General features: G+C 44.5%; 1 protein-coding gene across 2 annotated transcripts in view; it reads right to left on the bottom strand.

Moving 5' to 3' along the window:
* Positions 1–26,770, bottom strand: part of TRIM24 (tripartite motif containing 24) — a 163,342-nt gene that overhangs the window by 68,787 nt on the left and 67,785 nt on the right. For both annotated transcript variants that reach the window (XM_050945558.1, XM_050945548.1), the window contains exons 2-3: positions 21,609–21,727; positions 8,536–8,683 (exon numbers count right to left, since the gene is read on the bottom strand). In XM_050945558.1, the coding sequence (XP_050801515.1) occupies positions 8,536–8,683; positions 21,609–21,727 (267 nt within the window). The remainder of the gene's footprint in view (positions 1–8,535; positions 8,684–21,608; positions 21,728–26,770) is intronic.

The following is a 26,770-nucleotide window of genomic DNA, read 5'->3' on the forward strand; positions in this document are numbered from 1 at the left end:
TGAAGAGATGGTGAAAAATTAGTTAATCTTGAGGGAAAAGAGCCCTCAGTAAAAGCTTCTGCACACAGCTCTGTGACTGAGCATGGAGTAGAAGATGGGGGAATATCAGCAGGATACCTGTAGAGGAAGTTGAAGGCAGATTTGCATTGGAAACAAAACAATTACTTGCCTGACTCTGGGACCCAGGAAAGTCAGAAAAACCCAATAGTCTAAGCCTCACAAGGCAGTGAATTCTTATGACAAAGAACCAACTATAAACTGGCAGTACTTCATAATATCTTGATAATAAAAGAACAGTCATTCACATTTTATTGTGCTCAAGTCACTCAGACCATGGCGTCAGACAACTCAGGGGATTGATAATGGGAAACAATCTCTGACTTCTTACTCACTTGTTAAAACTAGACAAGAACAGTAGTAACCAGAAGTTACTATCTAACAGCTGATCAGTAACCAATTCTAAATGAATTGGCAGTCTCTGTCTAGCTTCAGTGGAGAAGTGTTAACAATGTAAGAAAGAATACCACACCATACAGTGAGAACTGCACGTGCTCAGTACCTTTGAAAACTCAGATAATTTGTTAAGCATCTAAATCTGATGGCTGACAGTTAAACTTGGAACTCTAGTTACTTAGCTAAAACAAGTTAGAGCAAGGAAAGTTGAGAGCTAAACAGTACAGGAGGCAGTCAGTAGGAACTGGAAGAAAAAAATACAGTTTTACTGCTTTTATCATCTCCCTGTGAGTTCAGCTGCCTACTACTTTTGACTCACCTTGTATCCTTAAAAACAAACAAACAAAAAACAAGAATATTAAATACAGCAGCTTTCAGCTTAGTTTTGAAGGTAAGCAGCTGGTTTGAAAGCCACCATTTAGCTATGTACAAGAATAAGGGTAGTCAAGCTCATCTGTGTGCGCGAGACATGGGGGGCGAGAGGAGACAAAGAGAGAATGAGTGCAGTCGGAACAGGCCAAATGTGTAAAACAAACCTATTAAAATTTTAGAAAAATAACTTTGCAATAAATATTTTTAAAGAAGCAAAAAAGTATTTACAACCTTTTCCCCAATGTTTTCTCAGCCTTCTAACAAGTACTTTTCACAGTGTTTTAACATACTGCCTCAAAAACAGTTTTAAAATCTTCTTTAAACACAGTGAAATTATAAACTGAAGCTACACACTTTACAAGCTGTCATAAACAGATAGCTAAGGATTAATGTCTCTTTCACCTGAAGCACCTGACCAGAGGACCAATCAGGAAACCAGATTTTTTCAACTCTGGGTGGAGGGAAGTTTGTGTCTGAGTCTTTGTCTGCCTGCCTGCTTTCTCTGAGCTTTGGAAAAGTAGTTTCTGTTTTCTAATCTTTTGTTTCTAAGTGTATGGACAAAGAGATCAGATAGTAAGTTATATGGTTTCTTTTCTTTGGTATTTGCATGAATATAAGTGCTGGAGTGCTTTGATTTGTATTCTTTTTGAATAAGGCTGTTTATTCAATATTCTTTTAAGCAATTGACCCTGTATTTCGTCACCTTAATACAGAGAGACCATTTGTATGTATTTTTTCTTTCTTTTTTACATAAAGCTTTCTTTTAAGACCTGTTGGAGTTTTTCTTTACTTCAGGGAAATTGAGTCTATACTCACCAGGGAATTGGTGGGAGGAAGAAATCAGGGGGAGATATGTGTGTGTTGAATTTGCTAGCCTGATTTTGCATTTCCTCTGGGTGAAGAGGAAAGTGCTTTTTGTTTCCAGGACTGGGAACGGAGAGGGGGAGTCACTCTGTTTGGATTCACAGAGCTTGTGTCTGTGTATCTCTCCAGGAGCACCTGGAGGGGGGGAAGGGAAAAAGGATCATTTCCCTTTGTTGTGAGACTCAAGGGATTTGGGTCTTGGGGTCCCCAGGGAAGGTTTTTCAGGGGGACCAGAGTGCCCCAAAACACTCTAATTTTTTGGGTGGTGGCAGCAAGTACCAGGTCCAAGCTGGTAGCTAAGCTTGGAGGTTTTCATGCTAACCCCCATATTTTGGACGCTAAGGTCCAAATCTGGGACTAAGGTTATGATATGGTGTTAGCGGTGGGATAGACAAAATCCAGAAGCCAGTACGAATATTATTTTTTTCTCTTCTCTGCTAAGGGCTTTTTAGCAGAGAGAAACAGTTTGGGTTTAAGAGAGAATTTTTTTTTCTGCTCTCTCTGGCAGTTTGTGGCTTGCATGTTAAGCAAGAAGCCATTAAGGAGCTGTTACAGGTCTTTTGTCATGCAATAGCACTCCCATTAGGAGTCATTACCAGCACTATATACATGCAAATAAAGTGGTTTTTCAGGTTTACTTAACATTGAAGATTAGCTAAAAGCATTGTTGCTAGGCAGACCCAGGAGGCAACAGAGCCTGCAGTTCAGAAGAGAAACACCGGAGGGCACCCCAACACAAGAAAACAGGAATCATGACTTCTAAGGCAAAAATTGAGGTCGAAGAGCAAATCAAAGAAGCTGAACACAGGCGACAACTGGAAATAAAACAAAAAGAGATGGAGATGAAAGAAAGAGAAGAACAAATCAAACAGGCAGCACACAAAAGAAAACTAGAAGAAGAAGAGGCGGCCCACCGCCGAGAAATGGAAAAACAACAAAAAGAAAATGAAGAGAAGGAAAAACAGAGAAAACATGAACTGGACTTGGCAAAAGCTGGGCTGCATGTGCCAGCCAACCCTAACAACCCGGCGCCAATTATTGCTCCACAGCACAGGAAATTTCCCACCTACAAGGCAGGTGATGACACAGAGGCCTTCTTCGAAAATTTTGAAAGAGCCTGTCTTGGGTACAGCATCCCCGAAGACCAGTACATGGTAGAATTGAGGTCACAGCTCAGTGGACCTTTAGCAGAGGTGGCAGCTGAAATGCCTAAGCAGCAAATGAATAACTATAAACTTTTTCAAACCAAGGCCAGATACAGAATGGGGATAACCCCAGATCATGCCCATCGGCGCTTCAGAACCCAAAAGTGGAAACCAGATGTGCCATTTCCCAAACACGCCTACTACGTTGCAAAAAATTATGAGGCCTGGATATCAGGACACAATGTTAAAACCTTGGAAGAACTGCACCTCCTCATACAAATGGAGCAGTTCTTGGATGGTGTTCCTGAAGACATCACACGGTACATACAAGATGGAAAACCCAAAGATCTCGCTGAGGCGGGGGAGATTGGAGCCAAATGGATGGAAGTGGCAGAAAGCAAGAAAGCTACTGTCAAGGGGAACGATTACCCCAGGGAGCGCACAGACCATAAACCCTACAACCGAGGACAGCCAAAGACCCCACATACCACCCAAGTAAAGCCACAGACACCCTACTCTTCCACCTCACCAGTCTCCAGTAACTCACCTCGGCCCAGTGACCCATCAGATGGAAGATGCTTTAAGTGTAATGAACTGGGACATATCAAGGCCAACTGTCCAAAGAACACCATGCGAGTGCAATTCATTACACCACCATCACACCAAAGATCCCCAGGCCCGGATGCCTCTCAAATACCCTTGGAGCGAAGGGAAAATTTGAGAGTGGGCGGAAAGAAGGTTACCACATGGAGAGACACGGGGGCACAAGTGTCAGCTATCCACCAATCCTTCGTTGACCCCAAATTCATCAACCCAAAGGCCAAAGTTACAATTTACCCCTTTATGTCACAGGCTGCAGACTTGCCTACAGCTCAACTGCCTGTCCAGTACAAAGGCTGGTCAGGAATGTGGACTTTTGCAGTCTATGACAATTATCCTATCCCCATGCTACTGGGGGAAGACTTGGCCAACCAGGTGAGGCGGGCCAAGAGAGTGGGAATGGTTACACGTAGCCAAACCAGGCAAGCTTCCAGACCCATTCCTGTTCCTGAGCCGTCCACAGAGGCCCCGTCTGTGTTACCAGAGACCCAGACAGAGGTAGTGGATCCAGATTCCATGCCAACCACTGAAACAGCCACAGCACCTCCAGTCCCAGGCCCAGAACTGGAACAGCAACCAGCACCAGCAAGTGCAAGCACATCTTCAAACTCAAAGCCAGAGGGCGCCAGCGAGCCAAAACTGGCAGAAGCAACAGACAGCCATACCCAAAAGGCTCAGCCAGAGCCTGAAATACCCTCAGGTGCACCAGCGGAGAGCGGTTCACCAGCAACGGAAACAACCCCATCACCTACATCGCTTCCAGAGGGACCAAGCCCAAGTCCACAGTCTGAGGAAGAACTGGTGACCCCAGCCTCAAAGGAACAGTTCCAGACTGAGCAGGAAGCAGATGACAGCCTTCAGAAAGCTTGGGCGGCGGCACGGAGCACCCCACCGCCTCTCAGCTCTTCTAATCGATCCCGGTTTGTTACAGACCATGGACTTTTATACAAGGAAATTCTTTCTGGTGGACACCGGGAAGAATGGCAGCCGCAAAAACAGTTGGTGGTTCCAACTAAGTACCGGGGGAAGCTCTTAAGCTTAGCCCATGATCATCCCAGTGGCCATGCTGGGGTGAACAGAACCAAGGACCGGTTGGGGAAGTCCTTCCACTGGGAGGGGATGGGCAAGGACGTTGCCAAGTATGTCCGGTCTTGTGAGGTATGCCAAAGAGTGGGAAAGCCTCAAGACCAGGTCAAGGCCCCTCTCCAGCCACTCCCCATAATTGAGGTCCCATTTCAGCGAGTAGCTGTGGATATTCTGGGCCCTTTCCCAAAAAAGACGCCCAGAGGAAAGCAGTACGTACTGACTTTAGTGGACTTTGCTACCCGATGGCCAGAAGCAGTCGCTCTAGGCAACACCAGGGCTAACACTGTGTGCCTGGCCCTAACAGACATCTTTGCCAGGGTAGGTTGGCCCTCCGACATCCTTACAGATTCAGGGTCTAATTTCCCGGCAGGGACCATGGAAAAACTGTGGGAAACTCATGAGGTGAATCACTTGGTTGCCACCCCGTACCACCACCAAACCAATGGCCTGGTGGAAAGGTTCAATGGAACTTTGGGGGCCATGATACGAAAATTCATCAACGAATTCTCCAATAATTGGGACCTAGTGTTGCAGCAGTTGCTGTTTGCCTACAGGGCTGTACCACATCCCAGTTTAGGGTTTTCACCATGTGAACTTGTGTATGGTCACGAGGTTAAGGGACCATTACAGTTGGTGAAGCAGCAATGGGAGGGGTTTACGCCTTCTCCAGGAACTAACATTCTGGACTTTGTAAGCAACCTACAAAGCACCCTCCGACACTCTTTAGCCTTTGCTAGAGAGAACCTAAAGGATGCTCAAGAAGAGCAAAAGGCCTGGTATGACAGACATGCCAGAGAACGTTCCTTCAAGGTAGGAGACCAGGTTATGGTCTTGAAGGCGCAACAGGCCCATAAGATGGAAGCATCATGGGAAGGGCCATTCACGGTCCAAGAGCGCCTGGGAACTGTAAACTACCTCATAGCATTTCCCAATTCCTCACTAAAGCCTAAAGTGTACCATGTTAATTCTCTCAAGCCTTTCTATTCCAGAGACTTACAGGTTTGTCAGTTTACAGTCCAGGGAGATGAGGCTGAGTGGCCTGACGGTGTCTACTACGACGGGAAAAAAGACGGTGGCGTGGAAGAGGTGAACCTCTCAACCACCCTGGAACGTCTGCAGCGGTGACAAATCAAGGAGCTGTGCACTAGCTTCGCCCCATTGTTCTCAGCCACCCCAGGACGGACTGAACGGGCATACCACTCCATTGATACAGGTAATGCTCACCCAATCAGAACCCCACCCTACCGGGTGTCTCCTCATGCCCAAGCTGCTATAGAACGGGAGATCCAGAACATGCTACAGATGGGTATAATCCGCTCATCTACCAGTGCATGGGCATCTCCAGTGGTTCTGGTACCCAAACCAGATGGGGAAATACGCTTTTGCGTGGACTACCGTAAGCTAAATGCTGTAACTCGTCCGGACAACTATTCAATGCCACGTACCGATGAGCTATTGGAGAAGTTGGGACGTGCCCAGTTCATCTCTACAATAGACTTAACCAAGGGGTACTGGCAAGTACCGCTAGATGAACCTGCCAAGGAGAGGTCAGCATTCGTCACCCATGCGGGGGTGTATGAATTCAATGTCCTTCCTTTCGGTCTTCGAAATGCACCCGCCACCTTCCAGAGGCTGGTAGATGGTCTACTAGCTGGACTGGGAGAATTTGCAGTTGCTTACCTCGATGATGTGGCCATTTTTTCAGACTCCTGGCCCGAACACCTACTACACCTGGAAAAGGTCTTTGAGGGCATCAGGCAGGCCGGACTAACTGTTAAGGCCAAAAAGTGTCAAATAGGCCAAAACAGAGTGACTTACCTGGGGCACCAGGTGGGTCGAGGAACCATAAACCCCCTACAGGCCAAGGTGGATGCTATCCAAAAGTGGCCTGTCCCACGGTCCAAAAAGCAGGTCCAATCCTTCTTAGGCTTGGCCGGATACTACAGGCGATTTGTTCCACACTACAGCCAAATCGCTGCCCCACTGACCGACCTGACCAAAAAGACCCAGCCAAATGCAGTTAAGTGGACTGATGAGTGTCAAAAGGCCTTTACCCAACTTAAGACAACGCTCATGTCTGACCCTGTGCTCAGGGCCCCGGATTTTGACAAACCATTCCTAGTAACCACAGATGCATCTGAGCGTGGTATAGGAGCAGTGCTCATGCAGGAAGCAACAGATCACAACTTCCATCCTGTCGTGTTTCTCAGCAAGAAACTGTCTGAGAGGGAAAGTCACTGGTCAGTCAGTGAAAAGGAATGCTATGCCATTGTGTACGCCCTGGAAAAGCTACGCCCATATGTTTGGGGACGGCGGTTCCAACTACAAACTGACCATGCTGCACTAAAGTGGCTTCATACTGCCAAGGGGAACAACAAGAAACTTCTTCGTTGGAGTTTAGCTCTCCAAGATTTTGATTTTGAAATTCAACACATCACAGGAGCTTCTAACAAAGTAGCTGATGCACTCTCCCGTGAGAGTTTCCCAGAATCCAGTAGGTAAAAAGTGTTCTTAAAATGTAAAAGTCTGTTAGTTATATACTTAGTAGTATATGTAAAGGTGCATGTGTTGTAGTAATCTGTTTATTTTAAAGTTCTAGAAGGAAATCGCCGCCAGTGAGCTTCCCCACTGTCTGCAATTTGGGGGGCGTGTCATAAACAGATAGCTAAGGGTTAATGTCTCTTTCACCTGAAGCACCTGACCAGAGGACCAATCAGGAAACCGGATTTTTTCAACTCTGGGTGGAGGGAAGTTTGTGTCTGAGTCTTTGTCTGTCTGCCTGCTTTCTCTGAGCTTTGGAAAAGTAGTTTCTGTTTTCTAATCTTTTGTTTCTAAGTGTATGGACAAAGAGATCAGATAGTAAGTTATATGGTTTCTTTTCTTTGGTATTTGCATGAATATAAGTGCTGGAGTGCTTTGATTTGTATTCTTTTTGAATAAGGCTGTTTATTCAATATTCTTTTAAGCAATTGACCCTGTATTTCATCACCTTAATACAGAGAGACCATTTGTATGTATTTTTTCTTTCTTTTTTATATAAAGCTTTCTTTTAAGACCTGTTGGAGTTTTTCTTTACTTCAGGGAAATTGAGTCTGTACTCACCAGGGAATTGGTGGGAGGAAGAAATCAGGGGGAGATATGTGTGTGTTGAATTTGCTAGCCTGATTTTGCATTTCCTCTGGGTGAAGAGGAAAGTGCTTTTTGTTTCCAGGACTGGGAATGGAGAGGGGGAGTCACTCTGTTTGGATTCACAGAACTTGTGTCTGTGGGACTCTCCAGGAGCACCTGGAGGGGGGGAAGGGAAAAAGGATCATTTCCCTTTGTTGTGAGACTCAAGGGATTTGGGTCTTGGGGTCCCCAGGGAAGGTTTTTCAGGGGGACCAGAGTGCCCCAAAACACTCTAATTTTTTGGGTGGTGGCAGCAAGTACCAGGTCCAAGCTGGTAGCTAAGCTTGGAGGTTTTCATGCTAACCCCCATATTTTGGACGCTAAGGTCCAAATCTGGGACTAAGGTTATGATACAAGCAATAACCCATGCCAAGATGTGAATTAGTAGCTAGAGGTGCAATTCTTCAGCACCTGAAAGCCAAAGGAAAGCACCAAGAACCTACTGCTGCGCTTCCTGTGATGGCTTATTGCAGTAAAGTAATGTTAATAGTTGGTAGAGATCTACAGTGTGGGAGCTGACTGTTCGAAAGACTCTTTTGTGCAATTAATTTGGGAAAGGCTAGAAAATAGTTTAATACCATTTAGTGTGGAACAATATCTTAAGCATGCATTTGCCTCATTTTTCCCTGATTCAAGTCTTTCTGGACCAAGCTCACACCTAACATAATCCCTTGATTTCAGTAGAGTTACACGAGTGATGAATTTATCCCTTCATGTTTAACAGGGTGGAGGGGGTTCTTAAATTTACAGTAAGGTGCATATCCTCCTAAAGAAGTATACTGGCTTAAATAAAATTTTTCAAGACAGATTTTGCACCCAAAGTGAAGAAGAAAGCAAAATGTATTACCTGGTGATACTTCTTCTTTCTGTCTGACTGTATGGTCCTTTGTGAATTTAACCCTCTGGTGAGCTCTGATACAGGTCTTGCATAACCATTCTACACACTCCACACAAAAACCATTGGCTTCTGCATTGTCTTCACAGCTTGTGCAGACCTGACAAGAAGGGGGAATACAAAACAGTTATTAAAATAAAACTGACAGATAACCTCAAGTTGTAAATGCATATTGTGCATTATTTCTGGTAAGTGAGTTAAAAGGAAGAAATATACTGTCTGACGTACAGAACATATTACAGCTCTGTCCATTAGATACCCTCTTAACTATACAGAATTTAAAATGATTTTTCAAGAAAATACACCTCTACCCCGATATAATGCGACCCGATAGAACACAAATTTGGATATAATGTGGTAAAGCAGTGCTCTGGCGGGGGCAGGGCTGAGCACGCCAGTGGATCAAAGCAAGTTTGATATAACGCGGTTTCACCTATAACGCAGAAAGATTTTTTGGCTCCCGAGGACAGTGTTATATTAGGGTAGAGGTGTACTCATATAGCCAATAAAACACTTTTTAAAAAATAAATTAGCTAAAAATCAAATCAGTTCCTTCTATCTTGTACTATATATTTAGTAAACTGCTCTTGAGAAGTATTTAACCAAAGTAAGGCTGACTTTGAGAGCTGTTCAATGCATTTAGGAGCATTCATTGGACTGGTTCGGCTTCCTAGAAATACGCTCATTAATCAGCAAGAGTTTCTCTTCTATTCGATTCAAGAAACTAGAAACTGCCTAAATTGGAAATAAAACTAAATGGACTGAAGATAACACTTAGCTCCTAGATAACACTTGACATCTTTATAGCATTGTAGCAGTATTAACTAATCCTTACAACACCTCTGTGTCTGTACCTATAATGGGATTTTTGGTATAATTTACCACTGGTGGTAACAATTATGGGTGTGCTAGTATGGATAGGTCTCCATGTAGCCATCATACTATTTAACCCTATTCCAAGCAATAGCCTCAAGTTGTCTGGAAATCTATATTCACTAGAGCCCTCACTGGTGGTGCGGAACTGGTAGGAGCAAGGAGAAAATGTTAGCAACGATCACTATTGTAGACAAGGGTTAAGAGGAAGTAAGCATTTATATATCATGGTGAAGGCATGCTTTATATATGCTTAGAACTATCCCCATTTTACAGGAGGAGAAAACTGGGGCAAAGAGATACCTTAAGACCATACAGCAAGTCAACGACACAACAAGGATTTGAACTCAGGAGTTCCACATTCCCAAAGTTATGATTGCTCTCCTAGATCATGTTGCCTCTCAAGATGAGAATCTTCGAGAAGGAAGTCAAGGCAGGGATTGTGGATACCTCTTGCTTTCACTTGTTGATTTTCAGTAAATGTGTCATGCAAAGAAAAAAAAAACTGGGCTCATGCCCTTTTTATGATTCTTTGTAATAAAGGAGGCCAGAAAGGCTTTAAAAAACAATCAATTTTCTGCTAAATATTCAGGTCCTATTCTAGGCTTCAAGACTATGGAGACCTAAAAAAATAACAGCGATATCACAAACGCCTAGAAAATGAAAGGAACAATGGAGAAGGAAAGGAGTTTTAGTCTGACTGTTTAAAACTTTCTATTTGTTCTCCTTGACTCATACATAACTTCAATGACATTTTACATAAAGGAAGCATTGTTAAAGATTCAGTACCTTTAACTAAGGTGTTAGAAAAGGATATTTACTCACCCCTTCTAACACCTTGTTAAAGGGGAGGGAAGAGAAGAGGGGAGATTTGACATTCCTTTTATTTCTAAAGTGAAAAACAAGTGGATATAAGGGAAAAAAAACCTTAAAATTTGTTCAGGTATTCTTTATGTGTCAAAGAAGCAAAAAGGATAGAAGCCTCTTTTTTTAATTATTATTATTATTATTAAATAAAAAAAACACAGAACACACCTTTCCCAGGTCACCTTTAACAGTCTTAGCATGTAAACTTGTTACAAGCCAGAACATTTAAAATGAGTTCAAAGGATTTCATAAATGAAATATCTTTCCCAGGATTCCAAGATCTTTGTCTACTCTTTTCTGACATACTTCAGTTTTCTCAGTTGGTAAAAGTTGTTAGGACTTGAAAGACCTATCAGTCTCTTCAGATGCTGAAGATGCTGTTCAATAAACTGCCAAGCAGGCGCTGCCAAATGAACTAAAGCTTGACCTCTTCTCCATGAGACAAAGCACATACTATCCTTTATTTGTGCAATGTCCTAAAACACCAAGCAAAAGTCAGAGTTCTCAATTATATTTAATTAAAAAACAAGAATCAGAAGTAGTAATTCACATCCTCAAACAACTTTTAAGTGGTAACCAAGTTTTGTTTCAATCCATTTTCTGTTTGAAAGAGACAAAAATGGGACTTTGTTAAAACTGTACAATACTCACAGAAATTCCTCTACAGGAGAAAAAACATATCCTTAATGTTATTCAAAATGTCCTCTATTTTAGTAATTGGGAAAAATGCTTCACCACCTCTTAAATGCTCTTGTCTTTTTCCTCTTGCTCAAGATTAGAAGGTAGTTCTGTATTATTAACAATTATACTTACAGGAAAAGCGTACAGCTACTCTACTTCCTCCTTACTAGTTATAATATTTGTAGTAGCACAAGGGGCTCATTCAGCTCTCACGGGAGCTTCAGTAAAATCTGAAGATACTCATCACATCACAGAAAGGTCCATAAATATATTTATATTTGTACATGATTGTTTCTATTAATAAAGAAATTAAATTTACTTTTGAAAATCCAGGTAAGGCAACATCCTCTTAGAGACTTCGAAAGCATTCACTGCAATCAGCTAACTATATTTTAGGCAGCAAAGGTGTACAGCAAGCAAAAGTTTCCAGTTTAGGAAGAATGCCAAAGAGCAGGTAAAGCTGGAGGACTATTCAGTCACCCAGTGTTCCAAAATTTGCCAATCTTAATTGGTTGCATCTAATTGCCCACACCAGAAGATGAGAAAAAAATATGAAACTAAGTATTCCAAACAGTTCAGAAATGCCACTTCTTCACATTAAATCAACACACAATACAAATGCTAAGAAATGAATGAAAATCACCAAGGACATCCATTTATTAGAACTCTTCTCCCTTTCTCTGGGCACCCTCAACCACACATGGTTCCAACTATGAGCTATGTGCTGAGTATTCCAAACCCCACATATCGAAATTCCACCACTTCCCTTCTTGAACAGTATTTCATCAGTTCCCCCTCTCACGAACACATGACAAAAACACAAACACTGATTTTTCCTCGTGACCCTTCTACCCCCTTCACTATCATTAACAGCCCCACTCTACTTCCATCACAGACACTAGCATAGCAAGCCTGTGTCAGACTTCTCCCTCCACTTTTTCCACTCCCAAGCTCTAATCCTGTTGCTTCTTTTTTGAAGTCTCAAACAAATTCCATCTTCTCTTCTCCATTCCTACAACGAAACCCTTTATATTTCATTTGCAACTCAATCATATTAAGCAAAGCAACATACCTTGTTATGTCCAACCTACACAAAAATACTTCTAAATTAAAATGTCCTTTTCCTGTTCTGGTGCTGGACACTGCCAATAGGATACAGGACTAAGCACAACGTGGGTCTGATCCAGCATGGCAATTCCTACATTGTTAATAGCTTCCTCTCCTTTTTCCAAATCAAAATAAAACTTCATTCTCACAAGGCCTTGCACAGCTCTACCCCACCTTTTATTTCTTTTCATCTCTAATTTTTCCTGTCTGTGCTCTTAATCTTAAAATAGTCTATTTCAAAGCTGTCCTGTAGTTGTGGAACTCCGTCTCTCTTTGTACACAACCCAGTCGCCCTATTTATTTTCAAAACCTCAACCTTCAATTATTTTCCAAGTCTTTCAGTAAGTGAAAGTGTCAAAAAAACCCAAAGTATTTGCACCTTGCTCTGCTCATCCAGCATATTTACATTAGGGTTAGCCAGAGACTGTGTGCAGGTAATACTAGCAATTGTTTATGGCACTCAAGAGACTCTTCTCCTCTCCCTCTGATATGACCTCCATGCTGGGCCCTTAATCCAGCCATGCAACAGCCAGGAAGACCCACTACACTGGATATATTCCCCAGGAACTTTCATTTATGCCTCACTTCTTTTACTGAAGCTTGAAGGCACCGCATAGGGTAATAAGTCAAAGCCAGCTCTGAACACAGTGCTGTTTTTTGTTTTTTTTTGTTTTTTTGAGGGGGAGGGCGGAGGGAGGATGTTGACATTTTGATTGCTTCCCACTTCCCTTGTAATAAATGTATTGTTCAGCAAGTCAAGAAAAGAATGCTCTTATCTTCCCAAGTTAAATTTTAAATTATGTTTCCAGAAGATGAGATTCTCTGCATTGTAAATGTTTCAAATAAGTCTTTTATTCAAGGAATGGCTAGATATAATAAGTTATCTGTAACAAGTAGTTCTTTGGAGGATTTTATTAACATGACCCATGACCACTCTTATGTCTGGAATTGTTCTGTGAAGATCAGGCTCCCCGATCCCTTATGTATCTGATGAAACGCAGCAGGCATAAACAGTGGACTACTTAACACATATTATGATTTCTACTGCCTTCACTGTACAACTTAAAACAAACGCTGCTCTTATTTGAAAGTTGTATTTTTTGAAAAGTCTCTCTAAACTAGAATAAACTGCTCCTCCTTTTTGATGTCTTAGGTGTAAAAGCCAGTTACTGAAAAGAATCACTGAGCCAAGCCACATCCTCTTGTATAGCAGCCCTGGCTTGTGCTTGCTAATGGAAGTTTCTTAAAGAATATCTGATCAACTGTTAAATACAAACTTAACTAAGCAATGGGGTGGATATCTATATAGGCAGGAAATATTTCCAGAAATCCAACTTTCATATAACAAAGTTTGTGATCCTTTTCCTTTATGATCACATTCCAGCACTTATCCATTCAAACAGAACTGTGCATAAAGGCTGGACTAATTTAAATCTAAGTGACATAAATCAGCAAACAGGAAACTGATCTAAATCACTGATTTTAATCATGATTTCCATTTCTATTTTTTAGTTCTTTTCCTACAGAAAGGTTGGTTCTCATTAGTTGGTAACCATTAAAACACGTCATTTGCAACTAAAGATAAACCTTTACACTAATTACAGACTTTTACTAAATTTGGTGGTTCTTTATACTAAACCAGGAGGATACACTATATCTATACACGTGTATTAAAGCAATTATCTAGCTTAATTTACCTTAATTCAGATTCTAATGTAAAAAAAAAAAATCTAAAACTCAAAGGGTGAATGATATTTCTGGCTAGTATCTGATTAATATTTTATATGGGTTTGTGTAAAGCTCCATTTAGACAAATTCAAATTCAACTAAAAATACATGAATAATATTTTAATTTTTCTTATTAAATAAAACTACCTTCAAAGTACTGGAACATAAGAAAAAACTTTATCAAAATATGTGTGTCATTTAAAACTGGTTTATTAAACAAAGGAAGTATTATCTGCAGTTAATGAATACAAATCATTATTTCCAGTCACCATGTCCCTCAAGATTTTGGAACAAGTAGACCATCCTTTTACACCTAGTTCTTATTCATGGGGGTGGGGGGGGGGGTGAACGTTGCGGGGGAGAAAGACACGACAAACAAGCTTTTCTGCCTTTTCAATTTCATATTGGTTTCCTAACTTTGAATCAACTCTCATTGAACTAGTTGAATAAACAAAGAAAATATCCCCTTTGAACCTGCAGAAAAGGCTACTGCTGTCAAAAGTTGGCTTAGCATGTCAGACCCTGATTCAGGTACTTAGCTAAAGAACTCCACCGGTTCAGTGGTTTGACTTTCTTCAAAACTTGGGAGCAAACATACCGATTAATTTTTTTAATTAATTTAAATAGTTTAATAAACCATACTAAGTTTAGGCCTTAACATAGGCTGACATTTAAAATTTAATTTCAAGTAGGTTTATTTTAAAAAAAAATCTATATTTGACTGACTTTTTTTTAAAAATCCATTTTAAATTAAAAAACTAAATTTTTATCCACATTGTGATGCATAGTTTCTTTCTAACACAAAGGAAGGTGAAAAGACAGTTACCTTTTCCATACCAGGTGTTCTTTGAGATGTGTTGCTCATGTCCATTCCATGTTAGGCATGTGTGCTCGCCACATGCACCGGTGCTGGAAGTTTTTCCCTCAGTGGTACACATAGGGTACCGGCTCTGGTGTTCTTTGGAATGGTGTGCACATGTCACGGGTATAAGGAGTGCTGCCAACTCCCCCTACCTTCAGTTCCTTCTTGCCAGAAACTCCGACAGTGGGGAAGGCGGGCAGGTCATGGAATGGATATGAGCAATACATCTCGAAGAACACCAGTTACAGAAAAGGTAACTGTCTTTTCTTCTTCGAGTACTTGCTCATGTCCATTCCATGTTAGGTGCCTCTCAAAGAGTACCATCAGAAGTGGGTAGGAGTTCATGGGTGTGCAGATCGCAACAGTGCTCTGCTGAACCCAGCGTCGTCTCTAGCTTGCTGTGTGATGGCGTAGTGTGCCATGAACATGTGCACTGAAAACCACATCACAGCCCTGCAAATGTCCTGGATGGGGATGTGTGCCAGGAAGGCCGCCGAGGGCGTTTCAGCTCTCGTCCAGTGGCCCTTCACAATAGGCAGCGGTTGGACCAGTGATAGCTCGTAGCAGGCCCAGATACAGGAGGTAATCCAATTAGAGATCCTCTGAGAGGACACCAGAAGGCCCTTCAACGTATCCACTGTTGCGATGAAGAGCTGGGTCGACCTGCAGAGGGTTTGGTATGCTCTAGGTAGAATGCCAAGACATGCCAAACATCCAAAGCGTGCAGCCACTTCTCCTCAGCAGTCTTGTGTGGCTTAGGGCAGAATACTGGGAGGAAGATATTGGTTGACATGGAAGGTGGACATCACCTTGAGCAAAACTGATGACACTTCCTGTTCTGTCTGGTGGCAAACAGATCCACTCAGGGAGTTCCCCACTTCTGGAAGAGCATCTGGACCACTTCTGAGTTGAGCGACCACAAGTGGTGAGAGCAGAAGGACCTGCTGAAGTGATCCGCCCAGCATGTTACCTATGCAGGGGAGGTGACAGGCCTCCAGATGGATGGCATGATGGATGCGGAAATCTCACAAGTGGAGTGTTCCCCTTGCCTGTTGATGTAGAGCATCGAGGCCGTGTTGTCCGTCAGCACTTGCACCACTTGACTGGCAAATTGTGGCAGAAAGACTGCACAGGCTAAGTGAACTGCCCTGAGCTCCTTGATGTTTATATGCAACACCAGCTCCTCCTGGGACCATGTCCTTTGGGTCTGCATTGTGCAGAGATAACATTCCCCAGCTGAGGTCCAAGGCATCAGATATCAATGAGACTGAGGACTGTAGGTTGTCAAATGGCACTCCTTCAAAGACTGCCCCTGGGTCAGTCCACCACTGTAGAGAGGCAAGTACTCTTGGTGGGATGGTGATGATCCTTGTCCAGGTGATCTCTGGATGGGTTATGGATCATCAACAGCTACTGTTGGAGAGGCTGCATCCTGAACCTTGCATGGCAGACAGCATAGGTACATGTTGCCATGTGGCCTAGTAGCCCAAGGCAGGCAGGCTCTGGCTGTGGTGAGGGGAAACAGAGACTCCAGTGATGAGCTCTCTCATCATCTGGAATTTGTTCTGCAGGAGGAATGCTCGGGCCCTTGTGGAGTCAGGTACCATGCCGATGAACTCTATGAGGCTCCAGACACCAATTTGTACCCTTGGGATTTCTGCAGGAACCCCCATGGATTCCAAGGATGCTATGGCATTGGACGCCCCTGGCAGTACTGCAGGGAGAGCTGAAACTCTGAAGGGAGGGCGTTGTCCTGCTGGTAGGGACTCCTGGCTTGACTCAGAGCCTGATGAGGATGGGCTGTGTTCCAGAGATCATGACTACAATGAGGCCTACCAGGCATCTCGACTCCAGTGGTGTCCCCCTCCATGTTCTGAGTGGGATCTGTACGAAGGCGAACGATCCTCCTCATCAAGATCCCGGAGACCAGCATTGGTGTTTGGTGGATCCACGACAATATTCCAGCAATGGATGTCAAACGCTTTGCGAGCAGTGTCAGTCTGTCGAGCAGGAGTAGGAGCAGGAGCGACACCGAGACGAGGAGCGTCGACCCATATTGGCGCGCTGGGGACCGATACTGAGAGTCCTGAGACTGACTACGACCCTTGCTGGAGCGGTGCCGATCACTCGGAGACTGACTGCAACGCTCTCAGTACCGAGGCCGCAGGGTTGGGCGCGCCTCCAAAGGTCTACGCCATGCCACTGGCAACCTGCGTTTCGAGCCCGAAGAGTGATGCCCTGAGTCCAGGGACTGAGACCAGGGGCTCTTTCCGGTAGACAGACCTGTGCACAAGGCGTGGTGACTCTGGGTGGCCAAGCGTTGATGGGACACTCCCTGCAGTGCCGAGCAGTGCCGCACTGAAGGGGACTGATGGAACAGCCCCAGGACAGGCTTACCTCTGGATTTGGAAGCTGCTGTCTCCGGTGTAGGAGGCTCTGGGAGGGACATGATCTCCTGTGTCGCCTGCAGGGCTTCCGGGGTCGACAGTACCACCACATGCCAGTGTCACTATCTGGGGTAGCAGGCACGTCCCAGGATGGGCTAGCCCACTCAACCACAGATGGGACCCCACTCCCTCTTGGAGGTGATAAGCTGCTCCTCATATGTCTCTGCTCTCTTCTGGCCTTCTTGTCCTTGCAGAAAGCAGAATGACTTCTTCCCATCTTATTCCTCTTCCCTGTCTGTACTGGGGTGAGGGATCGACGCCAGTCTGACAACGGCACCAGCGGCGCAATCCACACCGAGGCTGCAGTGCTAGGCGCAGAGTCTGACCTAGATTGTTCTGGTGTTAAAGCAGACTCCATAAGGCATGCCCAGAGTCGAATGTCCCGCTCCTTCTTCGTCCGAGGTTTAAAACTTCTACAGATGAAACACTTGTAACTGATGTGGGTTTCCCCCCAAGCACCTTAGACAACTACTGTGTGGGTCGCTGACTAGCATAGGCTTGTTGCAGCTGTCACAGGGTTTGAAGACCAGGGCATGCCCCGTCCCTGGGCTAAATCCCATCCGGGACTACTAACTAGTTTAACTAACAACACTAAGGGAACTATTTATAAAAATTATCTATTTACAGGAAAAATTCACAGTGAACAATTCTGAACGGAAGAATCTGCCAAAGTAACGAACAGCATCGTCACTGGCAGTAAGAAGGAACTGAGGGTGGAGGAGCTGGCAGCGCCCCTTACACTGCAGCATGTGCACGCCACTCCAGAGGGCACCAGAGCCAATCCCCTACAGATACCACTGAGGGAAAGACTTCCGGCACCAGTGCATGTGGCGAGCACACACACCTAACATGGACATGAGCAAGCACTCGAAGAAGAATATTTACATAGGGCTTTCCCTGCAGCCCACTCAGACTGTCCAGCTTCCAATGGAAGACTCTGAAGCACTGTATCTTTGTATCCTCCCCAGCAGAGCAAGACCAGCAGGCAATCCGAAAGACTTAAAATCCAGGGAAGAATGGGGATCTGTTTTCTAATCCACAAGGGTGTACAGTATTACTGAGTTTCAGAAATGCTCAGATGCTAAGCCATGACTCCTGAAGAAAATCCGTAATTTTTAGAGACTCAAGACCTTGAGAATGATAAAAGTCCTGCTACACAGATTTTGTGATCTACGCCCCAGTCAAAAAAGCCTCAATGCTTGAGATACCAGGGATAGAAAGCTGAAAGGAAATTACAAATAAAACACCCTTGATCTTGTCAATAAGATTAACTCAACTAGTTCCGTCATAGGTCTCTGAACTAAGGTTCTGGGAAGCTTATAGAATCATACAAATGTAGGGTTGGAAGGGACCTCCAGATGTCATCTAATCCAGCCCCCTGTGCTGACACAGGACAAAATAAACCCAGACCGCCCCTGGCAGATGTTTGTCCAACCTGTCTTTAAAAACCTCCAATGATTGGGATTCTAAAACCTTCCTTGGAAGACTATCCCAGAACTTAACTCCCTTATAGTTGGAAAGTTCTTCCTCATATCTAACCTAAATCTCCCTTGCTGCGATACTCCAGCTGCCAAGCAGAGTGGGACAATTGTCTCCCATGTCTTCCATATGATACTCCTAATACAACCCAGAATATTAGCTTTTCTTGCAATTGCCTCACATTGTTGACTCGTTCAATTTGTGATCCATTATAACCCCCTAGTGCTCATTACATAAATTGGAGAAAAGACAGTAATAAGAAAATTTGGAATTACTTCTGAATGGTATCAAATTCTTTATAACACTTCTAGAACTTGATACCTTTCTTGCCTCTCCTCCTAAATTGACAAACTCACTAGAAAAGTTAACTGACTAAAGATAAGGTGAACACTTCTCCAATTCAAGCAGAGATCAATCACTACATAATTAAAGATCAGAGGTCGCTTTGGGGACTTTTTGGGTGACACATGCAAAATATGCAAGATCAAAAATGCTCCCCATTTAAAAAGATTTTAATCCTACACAAAAGGTACACAGATGTTGTCCAAGCTTCTGGAGAGCTTCAAATCTCACTTTCCAGTCCAGGTTCAGAAAACTTTATATCATCATAACTTGGAGCTCCAGGTCCCAAGCTGGCTGAGAAACTGAAGGGAGCCAACAAAAGCTTCAGATGGCCATAAGTTTAAATATCTCCACGTACCTGGGGGTAGGGGAAGGAGATTTACAAGATATATTTCCCCTCCCTCTACTAGAAGTTTTGAAACAAAAGATTGGGTGGTCTAATTAAATAAGCCCTAAAGACTGCCAGAATACAAAATAGATCAAGACTCGTGTTGCACTCCTTATACAAGATGAAGGGATATAAAAGGCACTTTCAAAATAATCTTTATTTTAAAAGAGAATAGTATCGACCAAAGTGTCTCTGCAATTAGGGCCTTGTCTTCTTGCTGCCATTATAAAGAAAGCATCTACGTAGTGTGACAGACCCAGACCAGTGGGGTAAAGGAGTCTGGTAGAGGGCAAATATACTGGTCACTGGACGAGTAGTTTTCTGTTCCCTGAGTGACCAGAGCAGCGGCTGCACTAGAGTAATCAGGAACCTGCTAGAACCAATTAAGGTAGACAGGCTGATTAGAACACCTGCAGCCAATCAAGGCAGACTAATCAGGGCACCTGGGTTTAAAAAGGAGCTAACTGCAGTTTGTGGTGTGCGTGTGAGGAGCTGGGAGCAAGAGGCACAAGGAGCTGAGAGTGACAGGGTGTGCTGCCGGAGGACTGAGGAGTACAAGCATTATCAGACACCAGGAGGAAGGTCCTGTGGTGAGGATAAAGAAGGTGTTTGGAGAAGACCATGGGCAAGTAGCCCAGGGAGTTGTAGCTGTCATGTAGCTGTTACAGGAGGCACTATAGACAGCTGCAATCCACAGGGCCATGGGCTGGAACCCGGAGTAGAGGGCAGGCCCAGGTTCCCCCTAAACCTCTCAACTCCTGATCAGACACAGGAGGAGTTGATCCAGACTGTGGGTTTCACCAGAGGGGAAGATCTCTGAGGTGAGTAAATCTGCCAAATAAGCGCAAGACCCACCAAGGGAGAGGAGGAACTTTGTCACAGTAGAAAGAGGTTAAATGAGTTTAGTTTATAAAGCACATGGACTTTCATTTTGGCACTGGCCCAAAATGAAGGATGGCAAATTCTAAATCAGGAGGTTCCTAAACTGTGGCCATATGCTTCACTGGCTATTTATTTGGTGCTACCTCTTCTTGTATCTTGCTGCTAAAATGCATAAAAAGAAACTAAAAGTACATTAAAACTCATTATGCAATTGTGAATGGAAAGGGCAGTGGACAATAGACACACAAGAAAGATATGGTCTCCACAACAACATTTGAGAACTTCTTGTTTAATGAACCCAGCTATTTAAAACTGGCAAAATATGACACTAATTAGGTTCTATTTTCCCAGTCCTGACCACACCAAGTTGAGTTTTACACTAAAGGCAGAACAAGTAGTAATCAGCTGAGGCCTTGGCTACACTCACACTTTACAGCGCTGCAACTGGGGTGTGAAAAAACACCCCCCTGGGCGCTGCAAGATACAGCGCTGTAAAGTGTCAGTGTAATCAGGGCAGCAGCGCTGGGAGCGCGGCTCCCAGCGCTGCACGCTACACCCGTAAGGGATGTGGTTTACATGCAGCGCTGGGAGAGCTCTCTCCCAGCGCTGCTGCTCTGACTACACTTACACACTTCAAAGCGCTGCCGCGGCAGCGGTCCCGCAGCGCTGCCGGGGCAGCGCTTTGAAATTCCAGATGTAGCCATACCCTGAGTCTGCAGCAAGGGGCATTTAGGTTAGACATTAGGAAAAGCTTTCTAACTATAAGGGTAGTCAATTTCTGGAATAGGCTTGCAAGAGGTTGTGAAATCCCCATCACTGGAAGTATTTACGAACAGACCAACATCCGTCAGAGATGTCTATAGTTGGTTCTGCCTCAGCAGAGGCGGCTGGGCTTGATAATCTCTAAAGGTCCATTCCAGCCCTACTTTTTTATGATTCTATTATTCCAATGTCATTGTGGTCTCTTGTGCTGGGAGTTCTCCCATTTCAGAGTCCTCCACAGGAAATGTTCTGTCTTGGGTTCAAGAAATTTCACTGTAGTAAGATAATACATAATTTTATTTCTCTCACTTTGGCGTCACCATGTGGTTACATCATCTCAGAAATTTAAACCCATTATTTTTTAAAATCAGAAGTTATCATCACCAGCACTCCCAACACACTACCTGATTTTCGATGGCAGTCATAAAATACAATGAATAGCTATCTGAATGCTCTTTCTACCTTCCTCCCCACCCCCACCCCGCCCCAAACCCAATACAAAATAAGCAATGAAGGCCACATAGCTAGCAGCTCAGGACATACCTAGGCACCCAAAGGATGCGGGGTGGGGGGGGTGGGGGGGGGGTTTACATTTTAATGCACTCACCTGATTTGACTTTTCCACTGTACTGCTGGGAACTTCTGTGGTGTCCTTCACAAAAAAGTTATCTATGATGTGTCTTTCTGCACATTCCTGGCTGCAAACTGGACAGCGGATAACACCAACTGGAGAGAAAAATAAAGAGCAAGTTCAACTGGTAAGAAATCTTTAATATTTGTAAGCTTATCAATTTATCAAATGACTTCCAAATAATTTTTAGAGAGATATACTTTTCTGAAAACTTTCAGTTAGTATTTCTAGAGTCCAAGGGATAAATGCCAATTCTTATCCACTGCCAACCCACAGACTCTGGGTCTCTGCCTGAAAGTAACTGAGTATCTCAGCTCTTACTGGGATTCAAACACTTTAGTTTCAATAATCAGTTTTACTGTGAATCTTCCACTGATTTCACCCCTTTGCTACTCAAAAGGTTCATGCCGTCCCATGACCAGTTTGTTGCAAAATGACTAGAGAGTCAATTTGTGAGGTACCAGATACATTCAGCAGGACTACAGGTACATAACTGCAATAGTGATGTGATGGGCATGGAATTGTTGTGTAATAATCTCAGAGTATTGAGATGTAATAATTTCATGAATACAATATATTGTCTGGTCAATGAGGAGAAGTTACTGTATATTGGTTATAAGACTTTCCTGTTATAATTAATAGGGGGCTTCAGGAAAAGCAAGCAGGACAGCAACACGATAGCTATAGATAAACAAAACTCCCAGGATAAATTACAAGACAATGGCGTACTTCCAGGTTCCCGCCCAAAGTGAGACAGACATTTTACCAGTCTGGAAACTCATAGATCAAAGGGTTATAAACACTTAGAGCTGTCAACTGTCAAGGGGCCAGGTTAACAAAGGTCCCGCCTACACTGACAAGTTTCTATGCAGTAAAGCAGCTTTCTGCATGGTAACTCCTGAGGTGTACACATTGCCAAGCCATTTAATGCACAGAAACTGTGCAGCTCCAGCACTGCAAAAAAAACAACAAAAAAAAACCACACCCCCACGCCAACGAGATGCATACAGCTTTCTGCCCCAGGGTTACAGCGCTGTGGTGCCAGCACAGACACTGTGGTCAAATACAGCGCTGTGATTGGCCTCCAGTAGGTGTCCCACAATGCCTGTTCTCACCTCTCTGGTCATCAGTTTGAAGTTACTGCCCTGCCCTCAGGTGACCAACTGTCATCCCTACCCTGTAAATTCCTTTGGAATTTTGAAAGTCCCCTTCCTGTTTGCTTGGTAATGAGCGCAGCGTGCATCTTTCCAGGTGGCCATGCCTGCTCCACGCACCACGTGATCCCCCACTGGGAGCAATGCTGAATTGCTGGGCCTCATCATCATTTGGGGAGAGGAGGCTGTCCAGTCCTGGCTACGCTCCAGGCACAGGAATTATGATACCTACAGACAGATTTCATGATGCGTGACAGAAAGGGGCCATGACTTGGACTCACTGTAGTGTAGGGTTGAAGTGAAGGAGCTGCGCCCATGAGGTACAGGGGGCAAACCGTCACTCCAGAGCTGCGTCCACAAGGTGCCGGTTCTACAAATAGCTGGACGCGATACACGGCAGTGACCCCACCTCCACTGCGAAGACCACTATGGATACTTCAGTGGCTTGCGTGCCAGTCAAGAGTGGACCGAGCCAGGAGAAGGAAACCTTGGACAAGGATGTGGAGGGGGAGGAGAACCCAGAGGCAGAGGATGACTCGGAGGTCAGAGATGAATGCAGCTAGGAGCTCTTTTCTATTCCGAAGGAGGGTAGCCAATCACAGATATCAGATGTTGGCGAAGCGCAAATAGGAGAGGAGGCCCCTGGTAAGAGGATCTGATTTTGGGAAACGCTGAAGCGAGTTGTTGGGGGCAGAAGAGTTCCAGAAACCAGGCTGGTCTCCCACTGAATGCCTAGTCTGAACTGCTGAACAGGCTGTTGATTGACTCTCTCACTTCACGGGAATCTGCCTCAGATCTCCAGGAAACTCTCATGGAGATAGTGGGCAATCCACTGCCGCAGGTTCCTTGGCAGAGCTGCTTTGTTTCTTGCCCCATTAACAGTAACTTCCCTGCGCCACTGTGCCATCACAGGGATGTGTGGGGGTGGGGTATTGCTGCACACAGGTGAGACACATAGGGGGCAAGGTGGAAGCCACAGACTTGGAGACAACCCACCCTTGATTCCCTGCTTACCCTCAGCAGCAAGGTATCTTCCACAATGATCGCATTCTGTGGAAAGTGTGGGGACAGGAATGATTATCAGTGTGCCCCTCCCCCCCCCCCCCCCCCCCCCAGTGCTGGCTCTCCCCAAGAGCTACATGCCCAGTGTACAGCAGAGTCTGGGAACAGTGATTTACCCTGCCCCTATGGCTACTCACCATTTTGAGGGGCTTCTGGCTCATGTGTGCTTGCCTGAAGTCAGAAAGTTAGTGACAGGTGCATGACTACTGGTTGCATTTTAAAGCACTGAATCAGTATGGTCTGTGTTTCAAACAATACTGCTTCTGTAAAATGTCGCATTTAAACTTCACAGAAATGACCTTGAGAGCCCAACCTCCCTCTTTGTTATCGGTGGCTAAACGGCTGCGCAGAATTAGAAAGCGGCCAAGAAGAACTAAGGAGGACTTTCTGTGTGAGGTTATGATGCACTCCGTGGCTGAGAAACAAGAACTGAAGGAGTGGGGGGACAGCGAGAAGAAGGGCCGAAAGGAGAATACGGCATGCCAGAATGAAGCCACGGAGTGGCTCTCAAAGGTTATACAACACCAAATAGACATGCTGCAGGTGATACTAGCTCTTCAAACTGAGCAGCTCCACACCCACCCTCCTCTGCAGCTGTTGTTGCAAAACTCTTTCCCATGCTCCCACCAGACACCACCACCACACTTATCAACCTCCTGGCTTCGGTCTATACCCGCGGCATTCCACTCCTCCGCCCTCACAGTCCAGCAACGCGGACTCCCACTACCCACTGCACTGAACACCCATCCCTCTGCAGTTTGGCCGTGCTGAAGTACAGTACTTGCTGCATTGTACTCCAAAAGAAGGTTGGCTATGATCCCTGGACATACACAAATCTTTAGCTCCTCCTGGGACTCTCCCTTTCTCCATCTCCTTCACTGCTGATGGGCTTTTTGTTTGACTCTCTCCTCTGGTTGTTGTTTTTTAATAAAAAAATTGTGTTGGTTTGAAAGCAATCTTTATTCTATTAATTGAAAGCAAACAGAGCCCTGCAAAACAGAAAATTATGTTAAACCTTCATATTGCATTGCCTGCAATCACAATCACCTCCTAGCATTACAAGCACTGCACTTCCAAGTATAGTAACAGATATTGGCAGCTTTCAGCTTCAAATTGCTGCCTCAAGACATCCCTGATTCTTATGGCCCTGCGCTACGCCCATCTAACAGCCCTAGTCTCTGGCTGTTCAAACTCAGCCTCCAGGAGCTGAGCCTCTGTGGCCCAGCCCTGAGTGAAGCTTTCACCCTTTTCTTCACAAATATTATGGAGCGTACAGCACATGGCTATAAGCATAAGAATATTGTCTTTGGTCAGGTCCAGCTTCCCACATAGGCCAAAAGCACACTCAACAGTCATGCTGCACTTGGATCAAAATGGGCATTTCGACTAACCCTACGGTGATCTTCTGGTCAGGGAAGAAAGACCCTGCTTGCAGCTTCCTGAACAGCCCAGTGTTCCAAAAGATTCGTGCATCATGCACCTTTCTGGACCAGCCTGCGTTAATGTCTGTGAAACGCCCACAGCGATTCACAAGCCCCTGGAGAACCATTGAGAAATACCCTTTGCAATTAATGGACTCGGTAGCTAGGTAGTCTGGTGCCATAATTGGAACATGCATGCCATGTATCGCCCCTCCACAGTTAGGAAAGCCCATATGTGGAATGCTATCTACAATGTCACGCATGTTGCCCAAAGTCACAATCTTTCGGAGCAGGATGCGATTAATGGCCCTGCACACTTCCGTCAACTTGAGTCCAATGATCGACTTTCCCACTTCGAACTGGTTAGTGACTAATCAGTAGCAGTCTGGAGTAGCCAGCTTCCACAGTGTTACGGCCACGCGCTTCTCCAACAGCAAGGCAGCTCTCATTTTCGTGTCCTTGTGCCGCAGAGCTGGGGCGAGCTCACACAGTCACATGAATGTGGCTTTCCTCATCCGAAAGTTCTTCAGCCACTGCTCATCATCCCAGAGGTGCATGACAATGTGATTTCACCACTCAGTGCTCATTTCCCGAGCCCAAAAAGCAGAGTTCCACTGTGGTCAGCACCTCCATGAATGCCACAAGCAATCTCATGTCGTAGCTAATACACATGGCGAGATCAATGTCACATTTCTCTTGCCTTTATAGTTTAAGGAGTAACTCCATTGCCACCCGTGATGTGTTAGTCAGAGCGAGCAGCATACAGGTCAACAGTTTGGGATCCATTCCTGCATCCCAAAGAAGCTGGGCACGCAGTACACAAACCGTTGAAAGATGGCATCAAATGCAGACAGAAGGACAGGGACTGCTGGGATGCAAAACAATGTATCAAGGGGCATTGAGACAGGACCCAGGATGCCCCGTGACCCTCTCTGTCTTCCTACAACTCTTAGTGGCAGAAGAGGAAGAAATGCTCTGTGGGATAGCTTCCCAGAGTGCACCATTCTGAATACCACTGCAAGTGTGAACACGCTATTGCACAGGCAACTGACAGTGTGAACACACAACTGTGGTTTCCCTTCAGTGCTCTCTGAGCAGTGCTGTAACTCCTGGAGCTGTAACTCTGCCAGCACAGACATGCCCACAGAGAGGCTCGGTGGAGTTGACTGAGTTGGAACCTTCCCCAGATCCAGGGAACAGTAAGCCTTAGAGAAATGTAGACACGAATACAGACTGGTGTGTTTTCTTAAGATCTATTTTCTCTTAATTGCTTTGGTTATGATTTAAGAAAACTGTCTCCCCAATATAAGTGACAGCTAGAGACCTGAGAGAAGGTGTGCTGAAAACAGGAGGGGTCAGAGGGGCAGTTAACCTGGTAACTGTGACATCTGATACACTACTTCATAGTTAAGTCTTTTAAACTAACAAAAGAAGATGTAGAAGTAGAGAGTTAAAATAATATATATTTACTACATAATCAACTATGTTTCACATTGTCAGT

The sequence above is a fragment of the Gopherus flavomarginatus genome, chromosome 1 (assembly GCF_025201925.1).
Source record: "Gopherus flavomarginatus isolate rGopFla2 chromosome 1, rGopFla2.mat.asm, whole genome shotgun sequence".
Lineage (NCBI taxonomy): Eukaryota > Metazoa > Chordata > Testudines > Testudinidae > Gopherus > Gopherus flavomarginatus.